Source organism: Larus michahellis, chromosome 9 (assembly GCF_964199755.1).
Source record: "Larus michahellis chromosome 9, bLarMic1.1, whole genome shotgun sequence".
In the NCBI taxonomy this organism is placed as follows: domain Eukaryota; kingdom Metazoa; phylum Chordata; class Aves; order Charadriiformes; family Laridae; genus Larus; species Larus michahellis.
The window spans coordinates 13,804,926-13,832,554 of record NC_133904.1 but is presented as its reverse complement, the minus strand read 5'-3'; the positions used below and the strand labels follow the sequence as shown (position 1 = coordinate 13,832,554).

At 39.5% G+C, this 27,629-nt stretch overlaps 1 protein-coding gene across 10 annotated transcripts; it reads right to left on the bottom strand.

The window, feature by feature from the left end:
* Positions 1 to 808: 808 nt before the first annotated feature.
* LOC141749051 (tropomodulin-3-like) lies at positions 809 to 27,140 on the bottom strand. 10 transcript variants are annotated; one of them, XR_012589223.1, is made up of 12 exons: positions 27,071 to 27,137; positions 21,034 to 21,193; positions 20,436 to 20,622; positions 19,023 to 19,179; positions 11,133 to 11,255; positions 10,436 to 10,525; positions 9,798 to 9,928; positions 8,485 to 8,592; positions 6,902 to 7,045; positions 6,412 to 6,556; positions 5,171 to 5,284; positions 809 to 3,948 (listed from the first exon to the last, which is right to left on the bottom strand). XR_012589223.1 is itself a non-coding variant. In XM_074602066.1 (11 exons), exons 3-11 carry the CDS (start codon positions 20,559 to 20,561, stop codon positions 3,917 to 3,919), a joined length of 1,056 nt encoding a protein of 351 aa, XP_074458167.1. In that variant the 5' UTR covers positions 20,562 to 20,622; positions 21,034 to 21,193; positions 27,071 to 27,122; the 3' UTR covers positions 809 to 3,916. The 10 variants fall into 10 exon arrangements, 5 of the variants coding, with proteins under 5 accessions (XP_074458167.1, XP_074458168.1, XP_074458166.1 ...); XR_012589225.1 differs by lacking the exons at positions 21,034 to 21,193; positions 27,071 to 27,137 and adding exons at positions 25,946 to 26,027; positions 26,117 to 26,236; XR_012589224.1 differs by having other exon boundaries at positions 3,218 to 3,948; positions 5,143 to 5,284.
* Positions 27,141 to 27,629: the final 489 nt, after the last annotated feature.

The following is a 27,629-nucleotide window of genomic DNA, read 5'->3' as shown; positions in this document are numbered from 1 at the left end:
GGCGTTGGTGGAGGAGCTCGGCCCAACCGCGTTCTGGAGCCCCTCTGCTGTGGAACAGGCTGAGAGAGTTGGGGTTGTTCAGCCTGGAGAAGAGAAGGCTCCGGGGAGACCTCAGAGCCCCTTCCAGTACCTGAAGGGGCTACAGGAAAGATGGGGAGGGTCTTTATCAGGGAGTGGAGCGACAGGACAAGGGGTACTGGTTTTAAACTGAAAGAGGAGAAAATTAGATTAGATACTAGGAAGAAATTCTTTATTGTGGGGGTGGTGAGACACCGGCCCAGGTTGTCGAGAGAAGCTGTGGCTGCCCCATCCCTGGAGGTGTTCAAGGCCAGGCTGGATGGGGCTTGGAGCAGCCTGGTCTAGTGGGAGGTGTCCCTGCCCAGGGCAGGGGGTTGGAACTAGATGATCTTTAAGGTCCCTTCCAAACCAAACCATTCTGTGATTCTGACGCGCAGCCCCGCTGACATGCTCTGACCCTGTGTCTCAAAGGCATCACCCTTTTATCTATACACCTCCCCATTGCCAAATATGGCTGAAATAATGCTGCACAAAGCAGCCTCACACCCCCACCCCATTCCCTTGCTTGCTTTGAACAGGGGCAACAATATGCTGTCACTGTTTTTATGGGCTCTTGGACATCCTTCTGCCACCTGCTGTGTGAAAATCAAGTTCCACATCAATAGCCCTTTACTACTTCTCCTATTAGAGAAGAAAAAGTAATGGTTTAACATGAATAAATGCATGGGTGAACTTTAAGCAAGTCTGTGTACAACGTGAAAAAAAAAACACACCAAACCAAAAGAAAAAAAAACCAACAACAAAAGAATACAGTACTTTAATCATCCAAAATGTTTACTGGTTTACAATCTGACAGCATATAGTGCTGATATGCAAAAACACTCAATTCATGTTTCCTCAATGGAAATTTAAATTGAACACTTGCTCGTTTGTAGCTTACAAACAGTATTACTCAAGCTGTAGAGAGAATGAGGCTATTTCTTTAAAATACAACAGTAAATAGATAATTGCTTTGGAATATAGGCTACCTTTCCATGCTCAGCTTGGAACCAACAGAATCAACAACATGAGTGGTCATTTGACTTCTGCATTAAGCCTGGAGAATAATCGAGAAGAAAAAGAAGTATCACCTCTTTTGGAAAAAAGACCTTGTGTTTATGGTAGCTGGTTATCAAAGTAATACCGCTTTTGCACTCAAAAAAATTTTAAGTCATCCACAAGATCTCACTACACTTGAGAGCATTAAATCAGACTTTGGTTTACAATTCCTGACTATCGACTGAATTCCTTCATTTAATCCAAAAAGGATATACATTGTAGGCACAAAAGTGATTGTTGTAACTGTTCCATGCATCACAGCAAATGTCTTGCAACAATTTGGAGGGCCAAACTTCTCTGGTTGAAAAACAAAAAACAAAACCCCAAAAAATAGTTTTCTGTGTCCAGCCTGTCAGATATCTGTCTTGAAAGTGCCAACAAGCAGTCAAGTACTTAGCTGCTGTCTACAGAGCCAGACCAATTATTCCGGTCCACTACTGTCATCTGTGACAGGACACCTGAGAGCTGGAGCTTAAAAGCCCCTGCTGTTGATTGGAATATAAATCATACATCATTAAGCAGCTAAACTTGATTTAATAAAGTAAGGAAGGGATCTGGGCTATCATTTCCATAATCCAGCCTTTCATTTTTCTCCTCAGTTTCAAGTAGGAGATAACTGCCTGATCTGGTTAGATAATGATAAAATAAATCATCATAGAATCACAATACGTGAACAGATTTCTTGAACGTGCAGCCCTTCGACAAACGAAGGAAGACATTACAGCTTGTTTTTTGACACAAAATGATTATGGTGCCTAGCAAATAAAAAGTAAAGTACAGCTTTAGGCAACTCAGCACATGACATGCTTTGGCCATGTTTATACAGCACTGTCTGTAAAAAGACACTTGTGACTTTATGCACACTATATAAGAACTTAAATTTCAAAATCTAAAAAGTTCTTGAAAATTTACAAAACCCAAAACCAAAAGAAGCCCTTTTTGTTATTAGTCAGATCACTTCTAGTTGTTTCAAAATTATAGTATGTATAGCCTTTGGTGTTAACAGAATTAATTCCGACTTGCTTTTCAGAGAACACACTTATTTGTAATTGTAATAAAAGGCCGATTCCGAAATAGGAAAAAACATGTTCTTCCACAAGAATAAACCAGTTATATACATCCTCACTGAAGGCACTATAGTTTAAAATTCTCTGTACAGTTGTAGTTAAATTCGAAGTCACCTCCAGAATAAAGTCTGTCTTTAAAGATCTGAAACAAGATTTGCAGCAAATTACAACGTGGGCACAGTGTCAGAGAGTTGCTCTGGTGAATTTTTATAGTATAAACAACCTGATGCAAAAAGCTCAGTCCAATATGTTTTGTATACATAAAATATTCACCATATAATGATCCTTAGATGAAAGCAGTTGTCAGTTGAATTCTCTGTTGCTATAATTATAGCCGAGCACTCCTTTAAAACATTTTTGTGAGTTTATGATGTCATGACAACATTGGGCAAACTAGTACAGTGCAGTCCAGACAGACCTACACCAAAAAGCCTCCAGATTTTCATATTATTTCAAGGAAGTCTACTGTGATTATGTACAGAAGTTGAAGTGATTCTTGTTGACTTATTAGTTCGCTTAGATATAGAACTTTAAATATTTCAATAATTACTATGCCATACAGATTTGACACTGCATATTGGTTAATTCCTGCACATGTTATGTAGTGTTTCAACATCAAGATGTAAGTAGAATAGAAAAATCCTTTCTTAAAAGTGTTACTTCATTGCTTTATTAAAAAATGATAGATTTATATGAAGTACTAATAGCTTAATGCAACTGCTTGAAAAAAAGGAATTTTTCCATTTGCTAGCAACTTAGTAACCTGGTTTTACAGTTACGACTGCTTTTCCTGTACAGAATTATGCAGAATTTAACAAATGCATGTCCACTACTTCTAGAGAAATTGATACTTATTACTTATGCAGATAAGGATTTTTAAACAAAGAATATAAACTAAATAATGCTGATGAACACATGAAATCAGTCTAAAAATATATCCAGTTTAGATACAAAGTAAGATACAGTTATGGAACGTTTTGAAAAAGACTTTAAAGATTTAGGTGTAATAGAAAAACTGTCATTTTTCAAGGCCCCTTTTTCTTTCTTTTTTTTGCAAGGCTTCCACTTTTTTACTAGTCCCTTAAGTCTCTTGTGAGAAGTCCTTAGCCAATTTATTTTTGTTTGGTTTAAAGGGATGTCTATAAACTTAATCACAGTATCAAGAACTAATAAAAAAATTTGAAAGTAGAATTACAAGTAAGATAGCTGTGAAAGATTTCTCTTCAGTGCATATGAACAAGGCTGAACAGCTCTACACAATGAGTCCAACTGCTGTGTGAAGAATCCCTTATCGCTAACGCATTGTTTTCAAGAATATACATACCCCTCCACGTAAATAAACGCCCTCAGATTTTCTAACGAATATTTCAATTGGGTCATCATCTGCCCAGTGATCTTGAATGTCCCATTCTTTGACTACAGACAATTACACCATTGATTTACAATTACATTTTTAGTAGAAAGCACAGCCGAAGTCTCGAAATACAAAAAAAATCTTTAAAAAACCACCAAAAACTATAGTACAGACTGCTGCAGTTATTGTGTCTCAATCTGAAAAACGTGATGCATACCAGCAGATTCTTAATACAACTTTGCTTTAAAAGGAATGGGGTTTCCAGTCTTTTCCCTTCTAACCCAGGTGAATGTAGTCCAAGATTGCCAAAGCTCACGGTGACGAGTGTGCCTTGATGGCCCTTGAAGTCTCCACACAGTTTTGACAAGAAGATGATCTACTAATTGTCACCTTCAACCCTTCTCTTGCGAACTGTAACAAGAGAGGGGAAAAAAAAGTTTTACTATTCTATCATTGCAACTACTTTTCATATTTCTACAAGATCAACAGATAGTTTATACTTTGCCGCATAAAGTTTCGCATAATACAACTTAAGATAATTAACATTTAGTATTATTCGTCATTTTAAGCTTACACGTTAGCAGTGCTTACTGTGTTATTCATGAACAGCTTCAAATGTTTGCGAGGAGAGACTTGCGGGAAACATGAGTCATTTTACATTTGTTAAGTAGATTTAGCCAGTACTCTTTTTTTTACATTGCAGTATTCTAGTGGTGGAGAATTAAGTTTACATGGCTTCAAAATAAACAGTACAAGAGTTTCACAGTATATCCAGCACTATTTATACACTTTGCAAAAAAAATAACATTACTTGCAATAGCCTAAAATATTACATTTGTTAATTAAAAAAATTTGTCAGAAAATGCAACAGCAACAAAAATTTGTGAATAAAAATCACAAAAGCTCACATGCTGTTTAGACTTCAGAGTATACAAGATTGACTGAATGACTGGAGCTTTGCTTAATATTTGTAGTATTTTAATTGATATTTTCTTTTTCCCCCCTATCAAATTCTATTTTCCTTTTCTGTGAAGACACAACAAATGAGGCTGAGTGTCTTGGATATCATATAGGGCATCTCCACTTTGTTTAAAAAAGTGGAGCAAGCACATCTATGTAAGAAAGTGATTCTGTTCTCAAATCCACTAATTGGGAATTCTGTAGTTTTACAGATATTTGCAATTTGAATTGACCTTCTTTACCTTCACAGATCAAAATAACAGAGGGAAAGCTGTTTTGTTTCCCCTCCCTCCTCCTGTCTCAAGAAATGCTTTACATACAGTCTAAAGAAACAACCAGAATAGAATCACACTAGAATGTTACTCTTTACAAAGCCAATGTATTGCTCACTTTGAGAGTAACCCATAGACTTATATCTCCATTTAAATCCAAATCGTTTCCATCAGTGACAGAAGTTATGCATACCTGCTTTCATCAAATTGCAAGAACAGATGGAAAAGTTTCCAACCTTAGACTTCTCCCATCATGCAGTTAAAAGCAATATGCACAGTTTCAGATGAAGGAGAGGGAAGCAGTACAACACAGAGTAAACAAGGGAGAAAGAAGATAAAGACTGGCTTTGGGTTTTTTTTAGAAGAAACGTACAAAGACAGAAATGAGAGACTTTGAACACCTCAGCTTTCAGTGCTCAGTACCCAACTGGGTATTCAGAGTAACCCGTCTCTGTAGCTTCAGGGCTGGAGAGATGAAAAGGTATTTGCAGAAGCTTTTGTTCGCATACTCCAGACTAAGAAAGCAAAGAAAAAAAGCAAGATATCAATAGAAACATAGATTTCCAACAGTCAAACACTAAAGTGAGAACTAGTGAAAAGAGAAACCTTAAAGGAAAGGAGAGACACACCCAAAGCGTTATGATGAAAAAAATAAGAATAACTGGTTTAGAATCTATTTTGAGAAACAGTTACGCAGTGTCTGAGCACCTTTCGTCTCTCTCTATGCTCTATTCTGTTATTTCTCCTCCATCTTTTTCAGATCTGTTCTCCACTTTAAGTTTTACTCAGAGGAGAGAAGATCTTTAAACCAAATTCCAATTTCCTATGTCATTCCCTCTAATGTGTCCCTGAACTATTGCTACCACTACTGAACTGCATGGCCCATTTTCATGCTGGTGAGATGTGCAATCCTTACCACAAAGCACCTAAAGCCAAAAAGTTTAATTAAATGGAATTTAAAAGGTAATTCTATTTAAATAGACAGACCACATTATCTTGTTGTAGTTGAGAGCTTCGAGCATTTGGCATTAGTATACACACTATTTCCATTCATCGGCTATATTATTAACCAATTTGCTGCTGGTCCATTTACATAGGATTCTAACAGATGAGCTGCAACAAAACTTAACTGCAGCAAATAAAGATGTCACTGCTACCAGCTTCCTTTAAGAGAGGCAGGGAAGGTACCTGGGCATGAACAGAACCGTAAGGGAAGAGATGACCCAGTCCCAACCTCTGCACATGACAGTACCTTCAGTTTCCTTGCTCACGCAATCCAAATGAGATTGGGTGTGCCGGCATTGAAGAGGGCATCCTGCACTATTAATTTCAAGTACTGCTTTTAAACAAACAATGAATCTTATCTGAATAAAACTGAACAATCAAAACTATTACTTTCTCTCATTGTCACCACTCAGGCGGAGTTTGAATGTTCTTGTTCTAGACTGCTAAAAATCATACACCTGAACACCCCGCAACAAAATAAAAGGAGAACATAAAGCAGCAACAGAAGAGTAGGAGTAAAGCACGCATATTTTGCTAACCTCGTTATGTCAACAGAAAAGCAGAAAAACCAGACACCTTTAAAACCTGTGCCACGCACACATTCATTTAACAGTCACTCTCTATTGACAGGTCTTACCCAAATCATTATTTTTTGTGATAGCTGCAGCTGCCCTGGCTCGAGGTCCCTGTTGCATGAAATGGTATCCAAATTTGAGTATTTTGGTGTTTTCTTCAAGCATCTTCGCAATTTCTACTTCTGCAAGCGTGCCCAGCTGCTGCCTCTGTTAAAATAAAAGGTACACAAAGACAACAGTGCTTATGTGTATTCAACCTAAAAGAGATCAGAATACTTTCATCATATTAGTCAATAAACACTTAGCTTCATATTGATTAATCTAAAAGGCAGAACGTCATAAAGTACATTTGTGCACTTTAAAGTACAAGCAAGCACAGAAGTAACCAGGAATAAACTTCAACTGGATGCTTCTGAAAATCTTAAGGACAATCATTCATGGGGTTAAGATACTTAAAATATTTTGGACAGTGTATCACGAGCTGCCTTGTAAAAATATTCAGTCAGCTAGGAGAGACTGATTTAATTATGATATTACCACCACTTCACCTACCTGGTTATCGATTTTGATCTCTGTTAATGTTTCATTGTCTTTCAGTGCATCGACCAGTGCCAAAATTCCAACTCCAGTGATGAAGTTTGATTCTATGTTTAAACTTTTTAATTTTGTGTTTACTCTCAGCATATCTGCAAGAGCCTTTGAATGCAAGGGAGCATCATTAAACTTCTGACATTTGCTGCAGTACATCACAGGACACAGTGATAACCATTTACACTGACTAGTTCAACGGGAGCAACAAGTTGACAGATGCATATCGTAACTTTGCAAGTTTTCACTCATTATTTGAGACTGAAGTGAGTCTTAAACTAGCCATTATCTACATTCCCTTTTTTAATAGTATTTAGTCTATAAAAGGCCTGTTTTTCTCTTGTTGCAAACTAAAAAGCTACACAGAATATAAATTGTCTGAAATTAGCATATTGGACCAATTCCATTTTGTAAGCCTTCACAGCATACAATGAGTAATGCAAGCTGCTAAATAAAGGCCAGAGAAAGGGCGTTAGTCAACTGAAAGGAGAATTAGGTATGGTTAATTTGTAAACAGGAGATCTGACTTACAAAACGCTTGTGTCTACAGATTTGGTAGGAAGCAGTAAAATTCAAAGCTCTAAGCACAGTACCAGCAGGTAGCTAAAAGCACTCTTACAGAAGTGGCATATACCTGATCTCATTTCTGAGAACATAAGAAAACAAGAACAGGTACCTGCTGAGGTTTACAGTCATAAAAATCACAATCTTTATTTTTATTTGTATCAAAACCACACCTGAGAAAACAAGCCTTTATAGATTTTTATTATAAATGTTTCAGTTCTACTGAAAAGGAACTTTTTAACTGACCCCAAACAAAGCTTTCAAACATTCATTTGTTCATTTAATGGAGTGTTTCAAACTCATTTTTTTTCTAATTTGAAATTAAAACAAATGCAAAGGATTGTCCTGGCAAAACAATTAGTGCTGTTTTCTTGCTACTTTATTTGCAAATAAATAAGGTACTGCTTTTGATTTAACATAGGAAAAACAAGACCAGGTGAGAAATACTTGTATTTCAATTGTGTCAAACTAGATACCTTGACTAATATTATGCTTTATATGCTAATGCTTTAAGCTAATCTTTGGTAGCAGGGAGATCAGAGAAACAGTTACTTTCCAACTTTCTTTAACTAAAACTCTAGTTAGTTGAAAAAGATTATGAGTTTTTTCAGTCCTCAATGTGCTGCTTTTAAAGTTAGTTTTCAATGTACTATTGGCTTGTGGAATGGAACTAAATGACTAGGAGAAAGAGAGAAAAGCAGGAAGGAGGTTAGCAAGATAAGAGTCGGGGGAAGGGACTGGATAAAAAGAGTTCTCACTTATCTCATGGATCTGACTCATTGCTGCGTATTAGTCAGCCAGCAGTCATTTACCAACTTTGATACAACAAAGGTTTGTTAAAGAAAACATACTTTACAGCGTAACAGAATGTAATCATTTCCATCTCTAAATATTTAAACAGGATTCAGTTCAATCCCTTACCATTGTCTTTCCATCCTCACTTCCCTCGCACCCCACTTAAGCCCATTAGGGAGAGTACTTACAACAGCAACAGGATCATTGCTTCGGGTGGCTGCAAGGCTAAAATTCTTCACATGCGTGTTGGTTTCTAAGGCTTTTGCAAATTCTTTCAGCGTTGGAATTGGTATGTTCTTGAATTAAAAATAGCATTTCACTCTCTTGAGATACACAAGTTTATCCCCTCCCTCCCAACTTCTTCCATTATCTTATTCTCTTTACAGCAAAACATATGATAATATTAACTATCACTGATCTCCAGCAGTCTCACAGTAACGGCCTAAATGTGTAGCAAAACTATATGTAAGATACAATGGCTATTAGAGTCATCAGTTTTATAGAGCAATGTCATCTTTACTACATTGATGCCACTGTCACAGTAAAAGCGTTAAAAAATACTTAGCTGACTTGAAGTTTACTAAGCAAAATTTACACGAACTGAACATTTGCTAACTATCAGCATCAAATTAACCTTTCACAAATATAAAAAGATTTAGAGCTTTAAACTGGTGAAACTACTAGCATTTCATTCTCTGTGTTCTATTAAGAATAATTCCATAATTTGCCAATCTATAGTTTGATAATGTTTACAGTGTAGTAGCAACCAAGTGTAAAAGGAATCATTTTAGATAATTAATTAGGGTAGCAAATTTCTCAGTTTATTATATCAGAAATTTTGTTCTGTTGCCTTTTTAGGCATTTATTTTGGCTAGCACTTCTCTACTGTACAATATTCTTAAACCATGTATTTTATTTTCTTCTGTTAGTAAAGGCAACAAATAGCCTAGGCTGCTCGAGAGGCTGCAGCCAGCAGCCTGTCACTGCTGTCTGCACTGTAGGTCAGGAGTCCTGTAGTTCTGTTTTCTCTCACGCAAACATGCAGAAGTTTTACTCATATTTAAAACCACAACTGTTACACTTATAAGCAGAAGCAGCCCTAATTGCCAACAGCTTTTTTGTGCAAGAACAAGAAGGATGTCAGGTACAAACATCACTCTGCAATAGCTGTGAGAGCACATTGCTTCATCAAGGACAAAGGAGTCAAAGTAGCAGTTAACTCCAGGATGGTGAGCTGCTGGAACTGTTGCCAACTTGGCAGCAACAGAAATCTGGGCTGGCAGTAAGAAAATCTAAAGCTTTTTAAATACACATTTGGCAAAAGAAACCAAGATGGCTTATCGGTTTAGCTCCAGGTTTCTGAGATTACACACACTGCAACATTAGCAGAAAGGCTGCTGTACTTAAAATAAGCCTATCGTGCTGTTATTACAGTTTTATGGCTTAACGTGTCTTCTACTGAGAAAAAGAGGCACATTTACTGCAGACTTCTGGTAATTACCTTAATGTTATTTAGATTAACTTCAACAAGACGGGAATCATTGTCTTTAATCCTTTGCAGCGTCTCCTCCACATTTGTAGGATTTGGCGGTTCATCAAAAACAGGCAACATTTTTTCACCTTTTACTATATCTGAAAAGGCATTTAATTGCAATCAAACAGGTCACATACACTCACTGTGAATGAATGATACACATACTAAATATTTACTGTATTTAAAGATCATTTCATCAGTCTTTACATCTTTCCTCCACCCAAAAGCCATACCATTGTCTCCTGACCATAGTTTCATAAAGTTCAATTCTTTTCCAAAGGTCCTCACGGTCCTTCTGCTTTTCTTGCAGACCAGCTTTTTTCAGAAAGCAAATAGGAGTTGAATTACAAACACAAACATGAAAATGCATGTTTATGCCTACTTTTATCTGCCAAAAAGTCAATTAACTGCAGAATAGATTTTAGTGTAGATATATTTTAATTCCACTTTTGCCAGAACTCAATTAGCAATGTTAGACATGCACATTTCCAATTGAAGACTGAATAATCTATAAAGAATGCTAGTGCAACAGAAAATAGTTAATGCTATAGTAACTGTGTGCAGTACAAAGAACTCATTTATCTAGCACTTGCGTACACACTTACTTGAGAAGCTGTCTTTGTCAATCCCATTACTGCTTCCTACTACATCACAGAACTGATTGTTTGTTATCAAGTTAGACATTCCCAGTATAGCTGTAAAAGGAAAAAAAGAAAAAGCAAAAGAACAATTTTACTGTTCCTGAATAATTCAGCTCAGAAGCAGAGTTCCTTTAAAATAACAACTGATATTTGTAAAACACCCAGTTATCAGTACAATAAGCCATTCTATCTCTTAATTTAAAGAAAAGTAGAAAAAAATTAATTAATTATAGACTTTTTTTAGTTGGCTTTCACATCTTAGAAAGCTTTTACTTCACCAGGTTCAAGCATCAAAGTTAAAAGTGCAGTTCAGTCACAAAGTTCTTGACTGAAGCTTTAGGAATACAAGCACATAGCAACACCTTCTTATGTGTGAGAAAAAGCAGTAGTGTACCCAACAAAAACCAGCCAGTCTGAGGAATGAAATTCAAGGTTTTGAGTTTGAAAATCTGACATCTTATGCAGGCCAAAATAATCTACCTTCCTATAAGTTATCACAAATCGACAAAGATGATACACTACAACGAAACACGTTGTAGTTTCTTTCACAACTACAACTTCATACAGTCACATTTCAGGTAACAAATACACTACCACATTAATTATAGATCTTTCTCGTCTAAATAAGCACCAGCCCATTCGTACTTCAAAAAAAACTAACCTGCAAGGTCACCTAATTCTGTGTCTGTGGCACTGGTCAAGGCTTCCTCCAGTTCTGGATCAAGAGAGAATTTTTCTTCTGTGTAAGACTGTATAGGCTTTTGCTTCGGGATAAATATTTTCCCTGGAGTAAAGAAAATGAAGAGTCTGATGTTACTTTGTATTTTGTACTTAAGGAATACATTTAGTAAGTCCTGAGAAAAGCACCAAGGACAACATAAAGGAATGAGGTTTCTTCTGTTTGTTCTCGAAAGTCAGAGATGAGGAAAGAGCATAAGCAGGAATATAACATTACTTATTCCAAATCTTCAGGAGTCTGTATCATGACTCCAATCTTATTTGTTTCTCCTAAGTATTAGAAAATAAAGTATAAGCCTCCATTATACATTTTAAACAGCCTAGAAAAAAGAGCTTGTAAGGAAGATTTACTATCGGTAGAGAACGATGACCTATATCCCCTCAAGGAAGAAAGGGACCGAGGCAGAACTGTAATCTGAATGTGTCAGAGAAATAGAATATCAACGAATCATCTGATATCACAGACCTGAGTATTCACTGCAGTTTTACAGCACACACAATATTTCTGATTTGGGATTGTTTATTAATATCACATTCTGCACCAACTTTTTAGTCATTACGGACAGGTATTGGGACAAGTTATTTTAGGAGACATCATTATAAGTAGAGGTCTGTGTAGTTAGCACAATTGCTGTGTATATCTTCAGCTGAAGAGTTAGGGTAAGAAATCAGAATATGAGAGCACTATTCTAACAGTTGTTCTGAAAACAGTTCAGATGTGAATGATTTAGAATTGGCCTTTCAGAACAAACAAGTCTAGCACTGGGTAGGAACCACCCAGGAGAGGAAACGGGTGCTTAGGTTCAGGATAAACTGACATGGTAAATAAAAGCTCTGGTACCATATGACAGAACAAAACCAATGCATTTGATAGAAGTCAGTCACAACTAGAAAACTGTGAATCTGATCTTAACAGTTATTAAAAGTTTTCCAAACTTTCCAAGTTGCCTGAGCTATCTGTCAGCAGACAGAGCTGTGGGAAAGGGGTTCCAACTTCCTTTAGTTATTTCCTGGGGTAGGAAGCTGTGTCGATAACCGTCCTATGATGTCCCAGTGCTAGTTCAGGAACCCACGCTCTTCCATATTCATAGCTAAAAAACATTTCCACAGACAAATCATACTAGCTCGTTCCAATTACATGATGACAACCCGTCACACACCAGAATCGGACCAGCTGGGCAGAAGCCAGAAGACTAAGATTTTTTTACCTCGTACTGCACACAAGTGTATCTTGTTGCATGTTTGGACTAAGACTAAGTTTAGCATTTTTAAATACCTCCCAGTGACAAGAAGCTGTATAGGGATGTTTCAATTATTTATTTTTTTCTGGGAAATTCCAACAAAGTAGGATTTTGATTTCGCCACTTGTGGGAAGCACTGCCTGAAGTCAGCTCCTGTGTCCCACAGCAGACACAGGCATGACAAAACGCATCCACCTTTTCTCCCTCTCCAAATTCTCATCCTAGATTACAATAGTTTGTGGTTCCTTTTCTTTTTAAAGGAACTTAATGCATTACCACTAGCACAGATTACAAAGAAGTCTATCAGGTTTTTCTCTGACAGCACAGTCTGATGACCAAGATCTGTTGCTAACAACACAGGATTTTTGTTCCTGGGTTGCTATCTCTTTGGAAAGTTGTACAAATGGTCATTATCCATATTTAGAAGCAGAACATAAATCTCCTTACATAACTGCCCTGACTACAAACGGGAGCCGAAATGAGCTGACATGCAGTACCACCCATACCTCAGGTCTGATGGACACTGCAAAAGAAGCTATGTGGTGATTCAGGATTAAAAGAAAACCTCCATAAATTAAGACTTATTTTTGTATAAATGCGGATTATTTTGGTATAACTGATATGGTACACTTCTGCCCCCATTTTATTTTACCAGCATCACCTACTGGGGACAGAATAACTTTCAACTTACATTTTAAATTTCAGAAGAGGTATGAAAATGTTTGACATGGCTTTTATTAACCCATGTTTACTCTTAACAGCTTATACATTATCTAAAGCCTTTTAGTAGCTATGTTTGCATTGTTTTTCCTCAGTAATACAGACTGTGAGTAAAAGAGTGAGGAATTCAGAGTACAAGGAAGAAGAGACGCGTGATTCCAGCACCTGAGCCTTTGTTCACGTCATCCTATTTGCAGCATCAGTGCAGAGAGCAGCGAGTGGGAGAAGGAAACCGATCTCAGTTAAAAACAGCTTTGTAAAAGCGTATTTCAACCTAGATCAGCCTCCTGTCTGGTTCATCACACAGTATGCACAAAAAAAAGAACTACTTTTCCTTATGTTACTTTAAGTAATTCTTAAATTTATAAGTTAGGAACTTCTGGTTCTAACCATTTGGTTCTTAAGAGGAAGACTAAATTTATCCATACATGCCTGATTCTTGAGATAAACTAAAAAAAAAAAAACAAAAAAAACACCCACCACCAGTGTATATTCATTTTTTATTAAAGCGAAAATGTTAAAAGCCACTCCCCTCCAGAAATGTTCATTGCAGCCAACTCCAGTCACATGAACTGGGTCAGGAGCAGTTTCTGTTATAAAACAGGTCACACCCTTGTGTATATAATCTCGCATTCATTTGCTTCATCACATCCTAGCCCAGAGTTCAGAGGTTTACAATGAACATACGAAAGCAGGTTCTTCCCCATTCCCCACTTCTAGTGACGAACTTACTTTAAAAAAAGATAAGACCCCTGTGTCTCTGGGGACGATGATCTAAGTCAAGGCCTGCTGCCAGGACAGTTTGGCAATTCCCTTCCCCCCTTACTAATGTAAGCTTTTTTTTTCCTTAAAAAAAAAAAAACACCAAAAAAACTACACATCTGTGCAGCCCATGAGATGAATAGCTTTCTCAGCCCTCAAGTGGAATGTTTCCAAATAGCAGGGATTTGATCACATGAAGGAACATGACATCCTCCTTTTCAGCCAACAAGGATACTGCAAAGATTAAGCAATACAACATGAAGAGGCAAATTTCAGAGATGTTCACATCATTTCTGTAATAATTATATATTCAGGCCTTCTATGCCTTTAGCTAACGTGTTAAATGATGCACATCCCAGGACTAATTCACAGGCTTTCTTTGCTACAGAATGAACTTTCAGTGCCAAGTTCCCAACAATCATACTGCTGAAGAGGCAGAAACATTGGACGACGCCTGTTGACGTGCCCTAGACATTTCATACACAGAATCACATTATCTAAGGTGGGACTGAAAATCTTGGCGAAACCAGGTCTGTTCAGTGTGGCCATGCACAGCATATTGCTGCTACTATTCTCACATATCCCACAGTCCTACCCCCATCCTAGCAGGCAGCAAGTGGCCACAACTTGCAGATCAGAAGAAAATCTAAAATGCACTTCACAGTACTCTGTCTGCAGAAAAGGAATCAAGTGTCACCTGAGGACAACCAAATACAAGCTCGTCTCATCAGTGACTCCATGAAGAAGAACAAGCATCATCTGATATATTCCATACATCTTACGTTCCTTAAAGCTTCATCAATCCAGAAACTGATATAATCCACAATTCATCCGTCACCAATTCTTACCATGTGACAGACTTAGGTCCATCAATTCACTTGTAAGCACAGTTTAATACTATTTTTTAATTCAATTTACAAGTGACTTCCTCGGTGTCTTACTGTAGGGACAGCACTGCTATTCGTTATCTGATTACAGAGGACATAGCAGTGAGTTAGAAAACTGTTTTATATTAAGGCTAGAGTATCACATGTTATTTATGTTCTTTTGTTCTAGTGGTCTTGTATGGAGAATGTCAATTCGACAAGTTGTTTCTCCAAAGCTCCTACAGGATATTAGCTTTATTTTACAACATGTAACGCTCTTCCTTTAAAGACCAGTGACTGAAAGGCAAACAGAGAACATAGCATCCCAAATCCTGTGGCAGCAGAAGCAAATGGCATTCTGAAACAAAAACTGAACAGGGCAGCACCAAAAGAGCTCTAGCGAGGTAACTACAGTTTCAGCCTAACAATATTTTCTGGGTGAGAGAGCAGGAACAAAAACCAACCAACCCGGCACTAAAGTAGAAGTTACATGAAATGCAAATCTACACAGAACAAACATACCCCGGCAGGAATGCAGAGGGAGAGTTGGAGGAGCACGCCATGATTAGGAGAGTGCAAAGGCTAGAAAGGCAAAGCTTAGTTTAATTTGCTAACGCCTTGCACTATACAGCACAAAGTACATTGCTGATGTTAGGTATGTTTTTATCTCAGGTGCAATAATTCTCATCTTTTGCTGCTCTAAGAGAAGCAAGGAGCATTGCTCAGACACACTGAACACACTTGAGGGCAACAGACTCCAGCGCTGAAGCCTCACTTCACTATTTAGATGAGAGATCCTTCTCTCTGCAGTATGCCTTGTAAAATCTTTATGACATACTTACGTCCACAGATTGAGACAAAGCTAGTTTTGTTGAAATTATTACCACATGAATCTCTTGAACAATGGTTTACTGTATGGTTCAACACTTAATTGGAACAGAATGTGACTTAAGTCATTAAATCGTGTTTGAAAACAAAGTATGTTTTTAAGGATGCTTTTAGAAACAAAGTCAGGCACTGGAAAAATGCAATAGAATATAATATAGGGATTGTTAAACTTCACGTTCTTTAGCACTGTTCATCTCACTACATCAGAACACTTTACATGATTTCAGATCTTCCACATTTCATAGCACACAGCAAAAAAAGGTTCCAAAGGTTTGGAGAAATCACATCATCTGTCAGTGAAAGAGATGCAACATTGTTCTGTAACATGTTACCTCAAAATGGGGTACTTGGGACAACTGGAAGAGAGGATTTTCCTTTACACTGTAGCAGGGAAACAAGGGTACCAGAATCAGTAGCAAGACAGGACGTTTAAAATTAAGCCAGGGTAAGTTTCTTTGATAAACCCACAGGCCAAACGGCCATGCAGATCACCAGTTCTACTAAAATAGGAAAAGGAAAAAGAAAGAGAAGGATAGATTTTCCCCCTCTTACTCCATGAAATGAATTAGACCAAGTTAGAGCAATGAGACCAGCTAGGCACGCAGAAATATTTTAGCAAAGCCTAACCCACAAAAATAGCACCAAGAAAATAGACGCAACTCCAATCCATCTCTCCCCCCAAAATCTCTGGAACTGAAGGTTATGATTGCCAGTTTTCTTCTGAATTAACAGAATAATCAAGCAAGATTTTTCATGTACCCCTATTCCACAATTTGTTAGCATTTCTCCATAATACATTTAGCTAGACAAAAAGTACAAGTCAGCTAAGGTGTTTGTTGTTCTGGATTTTATTAATATTAAAGAAAAGCACATTAGGATAAGAGCTCCTTCTAGATTAAAAACATCCTACACAAGTATTAAATTTTGCTCCACTCCCTTTCCAAGTTTTACATCTAGATAAAGATTGTGATTTCTTGCTTTAAAAGATTAAGTTACATAGGTTTGACATTTTTGTGCAAAATGGCCAGAAACAGGGCAGCAAGTCAAAGCTGAACCGTAACATTTTCATGAGGGGAAAGGAAAAGGTTATTCCTCACCTACTACAAAATGAGCTTAGCCTTCCTGCCTCCTCCTGCCCATTTAACACAGCATGGATTTCCATACTGAACATTTGTTTCCACATTTTTAGTTTTAAAGAAGGTAAGCTACATTTCATTTTTCATATTATTTTCTCTTCTTCTATGGTACTAAAATAAATAGTAGAAAAAGTTATTAAATAGCAACTCTTTTTTTTTTTTTTTAAAGAGATACAGGAAATTTTACTAACTAAACTGGTATGACATATTGCAACACCCAGACAGACTGCTATTTAGTAATACTTTATTACATAAAGGAAATGACATTTGATCTTTCTTAACCAAGATCTGTGTTACAGCTGGACTCTTCTGGTTTTGTACATGATTCTCACAGATTTTATCCACCCAAACAAATAGTTTTGCTGTGTGCATGTATATGTAAGCTGACATTAAAGAACCACCTATCTGAATGAAGCACTAGGACTCAGTAGAAAAAGAAGTACTAACTAGAGCAAATCCACCATGCCCAGAGTCTCACATCCTGAAGGAGTGGTGTATGAGCTAGCCTGGTTATAAGGGATTCCCCAAACCAGCGATGAGGCCCGAATATACTTGAACTTAATCACGTTAAACCATTAGGCTGCCTGCAATACATACTAGCAAATATGATGGGCAAAAAGCAGAACTGGGGAGGAAGCAGTGGCACGCTAGACAGCCAAACATGGGATCAATTGGTACTTGCCAGCAGCGGAGATATGGTAAGGGTACCACTGCTATAGGTACCTTTGACTGCCTTCTACGTTCAATACATTGCGTTACCCTTAACTCAGTTACTCTTACAGATTCAGCCAGCAAGCTGTTGTTCTGTCAGCAAAGGAGCGTCACAGTGATCATCTCTCAACAGAAGTGGTGTTAAACTACACAAATAAGGCAAAACACAGTGTATTGAGGAAGTAGTACGTCATACACAGTGCAGCACATTCTAAAGTCACAGTCTTTCTATTACTTCAAGAAAAAGAGAGACCAACATTGTCAAGTAACAGCAATCTGGTACAGGCAGAGAACATGCAAATACCCCCAACAAAATTTTCACCAAATATACACCACAATCACAATCATACATACAAACTCATGAAATGAATGAAGACTCAAGTCTGAAATAAGCAATGATTCACACCAGAGAATTAAGTAGAATTACGGGATTTCAAGCCCTTAAGAAAAGAGGAACCTGTTCATCTTGGGCAGCTGGAATACAACTTATCAAACAGTTTACTGAAGTCTTACAGCAGCAGATCTTCCCTGCTGCTGGGGAAGGTTCAGACAAGCTAGGATTCACAAGCAGTACACAAACACTGTGGCAACAACTAAAAGCTGCCTCCTCCTATGCATATGTGCCCAGCACAGGACTGGGAGTTTCTGTCCCTACCAATAGTGCTTAGTAAGACACAACAAATTTGGGAACTCTTGCTTTGTGGTGGGGAAAAAAAAATTAAAATATATTCTTACAATATTTAAGATGCACATTCTTTTTTATTTTCCCCTGAAAAGGAAAATGCTTCCCCATCAAGTGAATGAGAAGACTAGATCCAAAACAAAGATTTAAAATCCCAGGCTTTAGCAATGCGCCCACTCATTGGGTCAACGTTTCCATGGTTTTTAGACCACAAACCACTGCCAGATTTCAAAGCTTCTTGCGATGTTAACTATGTAATTAGCTAGTAATAACTATGCAATCTTATTAAACCTCTCAGTAAGGATACCAGAAGGACAACAAGATTGCATACACCACTTGCCTGGCCTTGTCAGCCTACAACGTCTCTGAACATTACTGAGTATCTACCACGACATTATTCTACTGCTATTTTCTAAATTCAACATAGTATTACAAACACTACCATCTGTACTCAGCACCACAAGGCATAAGCCACAGGCAGAACAACAGCATTTGTTATTATTGACACAAATCAGGAGGAGCTCTTACTTTGAGGACACCATCGCCATCAGAACTTTGCAATCTTTGATAAAATCTTTTGAGTCTTATTTCCTTCCTGTGCTACATGCAAACAGCACACCAGCCCCAGCACCACAAAACACTTGAACAGGAAGCATCCCGCCTCTGCACAGTAGCACTCATTTGGAAACGCCACAAGTTAAAAAGCATTAGAGCTGCCGGTGATTCAATAAACTTTGGTTTACAGTAGTTCTGCCTAGTCCACTTCAGAGATTTCATAACCACCTACACCGGAAAGGGCGGTGTTACCTTTCTTTTCTCTTGTAAAAGGCACATAGTCTTCCCTGTCTTTGTGCTCAAGAGCCTGCTTCTCCAAATATGCAAGGAGTCGCTCCCTGTCGAAGGGACCTGAAGCCTTTTTAGCAGTCTGGTCTTTCTGTCGGAAGCCTGCAGGCAGAAGCGCGTTCTGCAAAACAAAATGGAGCAAACAAGTACAGCTTAGAAAGCCTGAGTGAACACCTCTTCAGTTTCATTTCCTTCTTCCCTCTCCCTGTCCCCAAGGTTCAAACCTGATACATTATCCCTTTTAGGCAATCTTTGATCCCTTGCCAACTTCCTTTTTTGGGGGGCAGGGGAGGACACAAGGTAATCTATTCTTTAGGTACCAAGAATATAACTAGAAATAGAGCAATCTGCACTCTGATTAGGACTGAAGCAATTCTTTAAGTACAATAGCTCCCAGCACTAAACTAGCTAGTTACTTTTCATTTCTTTTCTAGAATGAACACTGTTTAAATGAGGAGTAGTAAATAAAACTCAGTTATTTACAGTTTAGACTTTCAGCAAGAACACTGCTTCCTCCATCACTTACATCCTTGTATTTCTAAGTCTTTAAGACAACTGTCTATACTATTTGCTGGCATTTTACACAGAGCATTTCTAGTTTTGACCTGACTCAAGGTGGGGTGGTTTTTTGCTATCAATCACCAACATGGTTCAGCTAAAGAAAAAAAAAGGAGGATATTAATATGGAAAGGACAGAATGTTTCATCATGGTCCTGTTAAAGCAAGAACAGAAAACCGGGAGGTGAAAACACAAATCCTGAACTCTGACATTATCTGCAGTATCAGTGGAGGACATAACTCAGCTCTTGATAACAGAGAGCTAAAATATTCCATATTCAATACCCCATGCTGACATAATCATTCAGGATCTGAGCAATTACTTGCCTCCTCTTTGCAAAGTCAGCACAGGACAGGAATAGATACAGGCTACCCACAGGGCCAGGAATCTTTAGAAGAGGTCAGCATCCTCCCTCTCCCATCAAACTTCAACAGTAGAAGCAACAAAATAAAAAAGGATACAAGAAGGCTCTTTACCAGACAACACTGGAAACAGGAAAGTTAAACAGACCTTTCTAAACAAAGATTATTTTCAAGAACATGACTAAGAGCAATTTCTTATTTATAAATAAATCCCAGAAAGCTCCTCCTGAGAACCCCTTCTTCCTTTTTCCTCTACTGCAGTTGCATTCACATTGTAAACAGGAAATAAACAACTGAAACATTATATATACATATATATCTGTAAATAAGATCATTAGCAGACTAGGCAAGAACTCCATCTAAAAGTATATTGTTCAAGTAAAAAAAAAGTCTCAATTTATTTAAGACTAATTTCTGAGCAAACAAAAACCAAAATTTCTCTTGGCTAATACCTACCTCAGGGTCAAGATCATCCAAAACGGTTTCCAGTTGTTTCAGTTCTTCTTCCGAAAGTTTGCCAAGAATTTCATCCTCATCGAGATCTTTGTACTTGTCCAAGTCCTTTCGAAATGGGAGCGTCATGACTTGGGTAGTAGAAAGTTGCTCAAACACTTCAAAACCCAAATCTTATTCTTAACCAGATCTATAAAAAAAAAAGTTTTAAAAAGAAATAACCATAGTTAAGGTAAATATCCCAACTATGAAGTATCTTCAACCTCCACATACATGTCCAAAAGGAAAGCTTTTTCATCCGTATTGATATCTACCTGTTATTCCACAACAGACAAAGAGCACTTGGAAGCTGACCACACCTTGCTGCTTCACTGACAAGAATCCCATCCTGCCATGCCATCAGTATCAAAGCTGTATTTGTTTTCAGAAGAATGCCAGTACCCAGCTTTCTCTATGAGAACTCCAAGGCCATAAGAAAGATCCATCTGGAACTAGATGATCTTCAAGGTCCCTTCCAACCCAAACCATTCTATGATTCTATAATTCCCACAGGGCAGGCTGGGGAATTAGGAATGTAGGAGGGAGGAGATAGCAACTATACCTAGTATTTGTGAGTCCAGCTGAACACCATCAGGTTTTACAGATACTGCAGCCCAAAGAAGAGTTAAGATGCTTCTATTGTTGCTGCTGCTGTTCGAGGGCAGTAAAGGAAGACTTCACTACAAACAAGGTTATTACTGACTCATATCCCTGTGTATTACCTACAGAGGGAACAAAGGAAGTTTGCCTCTGAGTTAATTATAGCACTACCATTGAAGTAACATGCTGTTCTGTCCGAGGAAAATTAAAATACCTTGATGAAAGGCTTAGGGAATATAGGTCCTAAATAACAGCACTCCACTCAATCCTACTACCAAAAAACCAAAAATTAAAAATACAGAACAGATCACATAACTCTCACTAAATATTATACTTAGAGGAAATCAGGGTCCTTCAAAAGATGTACAGTCTACATAGTACTTCTCATAGACAAGGAGAGCACAGGAAACCTTTTTTCTAACAGTGACAATTTTTGAGCATTTGGCTTGGAAAAAAACCCCGAACAGTATTGAAACAGACAGGTTGGTTTCTCTCATTTCTCTGTGACAAGTTCTGGGATTCTCCTTTTGTTCAGCCAAATTCTTGCTTCAAGTAGAACACACACAAAAGATAACTTGAATGACTCTCTTTAAGCAAGCAAGAGTGTCCATAATGTATTTGGGAGCAAAAGCTAGATCCAGACAATTCTATGATTCAGGCTCATTAGCCTTCCTAACCTCGTTCTTGGCTCTATAAAAATTCTCACCACAGATCAGACATACAGCAAACATTATTTGTTCTCCAGTAGCTCACATTCCAGTTCAGATGCTCACACCACATATACTAACTGCATTACTTCAAACGTGCACTTACGCTGTACTTCAAAACCAGATCAATTCAAAGCTATTGCCTCTTAAATAAAAGTAAAAGAAGGCCATATATACATACTATACCGTGGAATCCTGCTTACAGGATTCCTTCACCTCATTTGTTTACATCAAGGAAGGTCTCCCTGTCTGTCACAGCTACATACAGTAATAATTTAATTCAGAGACACTGAACATATGAGCACATAAAGGTTCATCCATGCCATTCGGTCAAATTTACCGGTAAAGTAAATCTGGTTTTAACAATTGCCTTTGCAAGAATAGTAAATTTTCAGTTCCTACCAACATCTACACCTGCATGAGGAATATATTTACAGCTATTTTCAGGATGTCTGCTTTTAAAAAAGTATTACTTATATAATCACTAGAGTTTACTTGTAAACCACAGCTGACATCGATAGGACATAATTCCAAAGCTGAACTCACTTAGGTGAAGTTTCCTCAAACATAACAAAAAACAGGAGAAATTCTCAATTTCATAGTAAATTACATCAAAAGAACAGTGTCTGGCTTTCTCTGCACTAAAACCAATCACACTGGAAGACCTTGGGCCTTTTGCAAGAGGTGACAGAGCTGAGAACATCAGGGTTTAATGGCTGCAGAAAACACAGACTGTAGCACACCTATGTTTTTCACAGCCGTGTCCCAAAAGTAACCAAAGGAGAGTCTCCATGGTCTAGCTACCACCTCTCATAGTCTCATGGTACTTGTTTCTCCAGGTGCATAACAGCTGAAGAACAATTAACTGATAGCTGCAGCAGATGCCACACAATCTGCGTGCAAAATTCTCCTTCTAAGAGCCTTAATGTTTTCCCTTTCCTTACAGTTTAAGCCATTACACACTATCATAAGAGAAAAACATTTCCTGCAGCTGATTACACAGCATTGTTTGTGACCAGGCTGCACTGTCTGAATCTTACATCAACATGCTGCTATTTACCACATTTCTGCATGTCCATTTGCATTCAAATATTAAAAGGTGTAGTTTTAACAGGTAATTATAAGGAGCAGAAGAGTTAGCATACTGCAGAATAATGCTCCCCTTACTCTGAGACAGCAGCACTGCATAACCATATATTACATTCACGTAGGCTGTATTTCTTCTCCATGAATCGTTGTAAAATGCTGTCACTCAGAATTAATTACCTTTTATTTACTGCATTGGTATGCTTTACATTGGAAAATTACTCATCCTTTGTAATACATTAATTAACATTCAGGTCATAGCCCTCAGTCTCACTTGTTTTTATAATATGATTAAAGTAGCCATTTCAAGTACTGAGCCACAGTGTTCACACACACACAAGTGTGAAAAATAAGGCAGCAGAGAAAAAAAAACATATTTCTGTAACTGAGTCTTCACTTCAGCAAGAGGAAGAGAATCACATGTGGCCTGGCAAAGTTAAGTTTAAGGAGTTTTGGACACATTTTCTAATACCTATCAAAGGTATCACTTAAAATATGAAAGCATACTTAACTTGCGGCACCTTTAAGAAGTTATGATGGTAGCACTGATTAGCATGTCTGTACTACATAGAGATTGCTTGGTAACGACCTTCAGAAACATTCCCTACAATAGAAACTACAGCATGTATGACACTCATATATAACGTGCTAAAACTCAGGTTCTAAAACATGGTGTCAGGAACTCTCATTGCCTAAAAAGGGCATAAAGGCCAGCTGAAGCTCGAATCTAATCAAACAAGCCCCTCACCTCCCATTAAACACATTTGGTACTCTGTTTGCTTTCCATCACTCACTCTTACAGCACAGAGAATGATACATGCATAACAAATTACAAGTTTTTAGAAGAAGCAGTTATTTAGACTGTGAATATTTGTGGCACATCTTACTGCAAAATTGTAGGCAAAACTGTAACCATCAATTTTGGCTTTGCAAATACTTTGCACTTTTTTGAGGAGCAGAGCTAGTTTTCTTTTAAGTATCCTTCTTAGGTTTGCCATGAAAACATTACATACATTAAAAGCTGAAAGGGCTAGTATTCCTTTTTCAGATATATCACTATGAGGTAAAGTAAGTTCTTCACTCTAGAAACTTCATAGTCCCATAAGAAACATTTGGGGAAATGGAAACAAAGCCAGCACTTCCAATCAATCAAATTTCAATTCTGTGTTTATTAAACTGAAAATCAGAAATTAAGATATTCTGCTGGACATCACAAAGACAAAAATCTTGGCATTATTCCTTCACCTGACAAATCAATGAAGAACTAAAGAAATTAGAAGATAGCAGTAACTTTACTTTAGGACACTTTATAATTACCAGAATCGTTCCCTGAAAGACTGTCAAGCAACTTTCACACACCTCTTAACTACAAGTTAAAGTATTTTTGGTTTAGTCTATCTGAAAGTGTATTTTTAAAACCCCAAAGATTCTAAAAACAGCTAGCTTCTGATTTTCTTTCAAAAATTCATCCTCCAGAAATTTCTACTATACTTAAGAACACAATTTCTTGGGACCCTAACAGGTGCAACTCTTTAGAAATATTTTGCCCACAGAAAACTACAGTTTTGTTAAAGTCCACTGTAAATGATTTCCATAACTTGGATTTTAAAATAGAAGTGACATCATGAAAAACAAACCAAGCCAGTTTTGGCCAGCACGTTCACAGAGTTCACTTTAATCTCATTTGTTCCTTCGGAGCCTCCTTCCACCCAGCCTCTGGATGAACCCGTCCCGGTGCAGGGGGGTCTGCAGGGCTGTCAGCATTCCTGGACCAGTTGGGGGCCCAGAACATCCCAGCTGCTTGGAGAAGTCTAATCTGAGTGTTTCCCCAGGGAATCCCTACAATGGCAACGATCTGATTTTCCAGTGTGCGAGATTCTGTAGAACTGCTTATGAAGAATGTGCTGCATTTGAAAGAACTTTATTTATCAAAACTAGGAGAAAACCCAGTAAACATAAATATTACCATAACCCCAGCAGGCTCTTTAGGATGGCTTTGTAATGCCTCACAATACGTCTGCTGAACAGACCAGTGCTGCTTTTCTTAGAAAGAAAAGCTCCCAAGAGCCCACCTGAGCCTTGCAAATCTCCAGCCTCGGGTAGGGGACACAAACCAGGTTCTCCTGCGCAGGGAACCAGCAGACATTCCCTAGCCCAAAGCTCTACAGAGCCAGCAGGTGGCAGCTCATCTTTGCCTAGGCTTTTTGTCAGGCTAAATTGAGTTTTCCAGGCAGCAAGGAATAGCTATTCTGGGCTATTTTCCTATAAAAACAAGCCCGAGGCTTCATTCTGTTCAAAGAAACAATTCACTAAGCTTTACAGATGGCAAGTGGAGCTTCCCCAACTTCACATTTGTCCATACAGTAACCCAGGGAGTGAACGGCGACAGCTACTGCAGAGTTAACTACACAGACCATGAAGATTCTTCCATGATAAAGGACATCAGAAAACACCTGTATTTCCAGTTTCTGCCAGCTCCTCCTCTGTATTAGAGGGCACCTGGAATCAGACAGAGCCCACTTTGCTGTTTCATGTCTCCTATATAGAGCTACACAGAACTAGAACGCAGCTATTTTGCGGGCAGGGTGCTCTGAGTGATGGCTAAGTTGCCAAGTTGGCTTTATCCCATAAAAACTTACTCCTGTGTGCCTGTTCCTGAAAACCAGTCACCCACGCTGCAGGGCTGTATGGACATACCCATCCAGCCCAGGCAACAGCACAGGCGACAGAGCCAGGAGCCCCGAAGCACACATTCGGCAAGCTGCATGGGGCACAGAAGGTGAAGCCCTGGCAGCGCAGGAGGTGGCACTTCAGCACAGCCATCTCCACAACACTTCCAGGCGCACTCATCAAACTAGCTGCAGGGCAGGTGTTATCATCCCAAAGAAATACAAGGCAGGGATAAGCTAAAAATCCCAGGTACCAAATGCCTGCCCTGAGAAGATCCTCTGACAGAAATCACCACCCCAGCTGTCTGTTCCCTCTCCCAACACACAAGGCAGCACCACTGTATTGGGAGTTACTGCCCAGACACAATGAGGGATATTTTGGCATCATATTTTTTTTTTTTTCAGACGGTACCTGGATTTTCTTCAATAGAGATGTACTGTCCATGGACACTGACACACTGTATCTCCTGGAGGAATCACCTATAGGTGTTTCACTCAAAAAGAAACATCAGATGCAACCTACTGAACGTTTATAGAAACATTCAGATGTTTGTATCTATTATGGAAAAGTGGCAAAACTTACAATCCTAGAATGGGACAGCAGAAGACATTCACTTTACTCCCACTGTGTTACTTAGGGAAAACTTCCAAGTACTAGCCTGTTTCAGGTTCTCCCCTCCACTACAGGCTGTCTTTCAAGATCTGTACACCCGACACAGTAGCAAGACATTAGAGATAAGGATACATTCAATATATTATGTATATATATTTATATTTAAAGCATGCAGCAACCTTTCTAGAATAGAGTGCCGATTTTCAACACAACTTGCGCTGACCCGCAAAGAAACAGGCAGGTAGCTTTCAGAGGCGTGTACTGCAAGCGTATGTGCAAAATTCCCAGGAAATACAGAAAACGGGGTGCGCCGAGGCGAAGGGGAGCCCACTAGGCCTCGGCCATCGCCCCCCCTTGCCGGGGCCCGGCTCCCTGCCAGGGCACAGGCCTAGTGGTCCCGGGGCCACCGAGCACAAACCCGCCAGGGCAGCAGCCCGCACACTTTATAACTTGTAGAAAACATAAATCGCAAGTTGAAAGAGTTACGCTAACCAGATACTCCAGGCTAAGTTTGTAAAGTTTCACAGCAAAGTTGGGCGCTGGCTAAAAAATTAACCAACACCCCCCACCTCCCCCCCGCTTCCTCTCAGCCCCGAAGGCGGCGGGGGAACCCCCCCGCTGGAAACCCGCATTTCCCCCTGCCAACACCAACACCCCTCCCCGCGCCCCCCAGCCCCGCTCTGAGGAAGCCCTGACCTCCCCACTACCGAAACCAGCCCAGGTTTCGGTGCCGTCCCCCCGCCCCCGCCGCCCCGGTGAGCCACTGGGGTCCCGGCCCTTCTTCTTCTTCCTCCTCCTCCCGCCGCGCTGTGGCGGCGGGCGGAGGGCTGCCGCCCACCCCCACCAGAGCACCGGAATGGCCGCCGTCCCTCTCCGTGCCCCCGGCCACCCGCCCCCGGCCGCGGACGGCCGCTCCCCGCTCACCCGGGCGGCGGCGACCCAGCTCCCTCAGCCGCGACCAGCAGCCCCGCGCCCCGCCCGCCACCGCCGCGCCTGCGCGCCGCCCCGCAGCATGCCGGGAGATGTAGTTCGGCCGCCATCTTGTTTTCCCGGTACGCCCAACACCCGGCGTCCTCCTGCGGGCTGTGGGGCGAGGGGAGGTGTCGCTCGCGGCTGGGCTCGGTGCCCCGAGCCAACGAAAGGCACGGTGATGGGGAAATGGCGGCGTCCCCCGCGACGCTCTGGGCCGAGGGCAGCCTCCGCACGCCCCGCCGCTGGCCTGAGGTGGCCAAACACCAGCCCAGCCTCCGCAGTGCTGGCCTGTGCTCAGTGAGCGCCGGCCTGGTTTGAGGGCAGGAGTTGAGCATGAATCAGTGGGTGTTTCGCTACCAAGCACCATGTGCCAGTAAACACCATCTGCTAGTCAACATTAGCTACGAACACTATTTTTAAAGCGATCTGAGCAAATTGGCTTGAAAATGGTAGAAGACCTTACCTGATCCAGTATACGTGCTGTCGAGTTTTGGTGTACGTGAAGGCTGGA

Coding starts and splice junctions, on each gene's coding strand:
- LOC141749051 (XM_074602065.1), bottom strand. CDS start 20,561: ATGACGCTCCCATTTCGAAAGGACTTGGACAAGTACAAAGATCTCGAT. Junction 11,256..19,022: donor TTTTACAAGAGAAAAGAAAG/GTAACACCGCCC, acceptor TCTTTACTCCAG/GGAAAATATTTATCCCGAAG. Junction 8,593..9,797: donor TTAATCTAAATAACATTAAG/GTAATTACCAGA, acceptor TTTTAATTCAAG/AACATACCAATTCCAACGCT.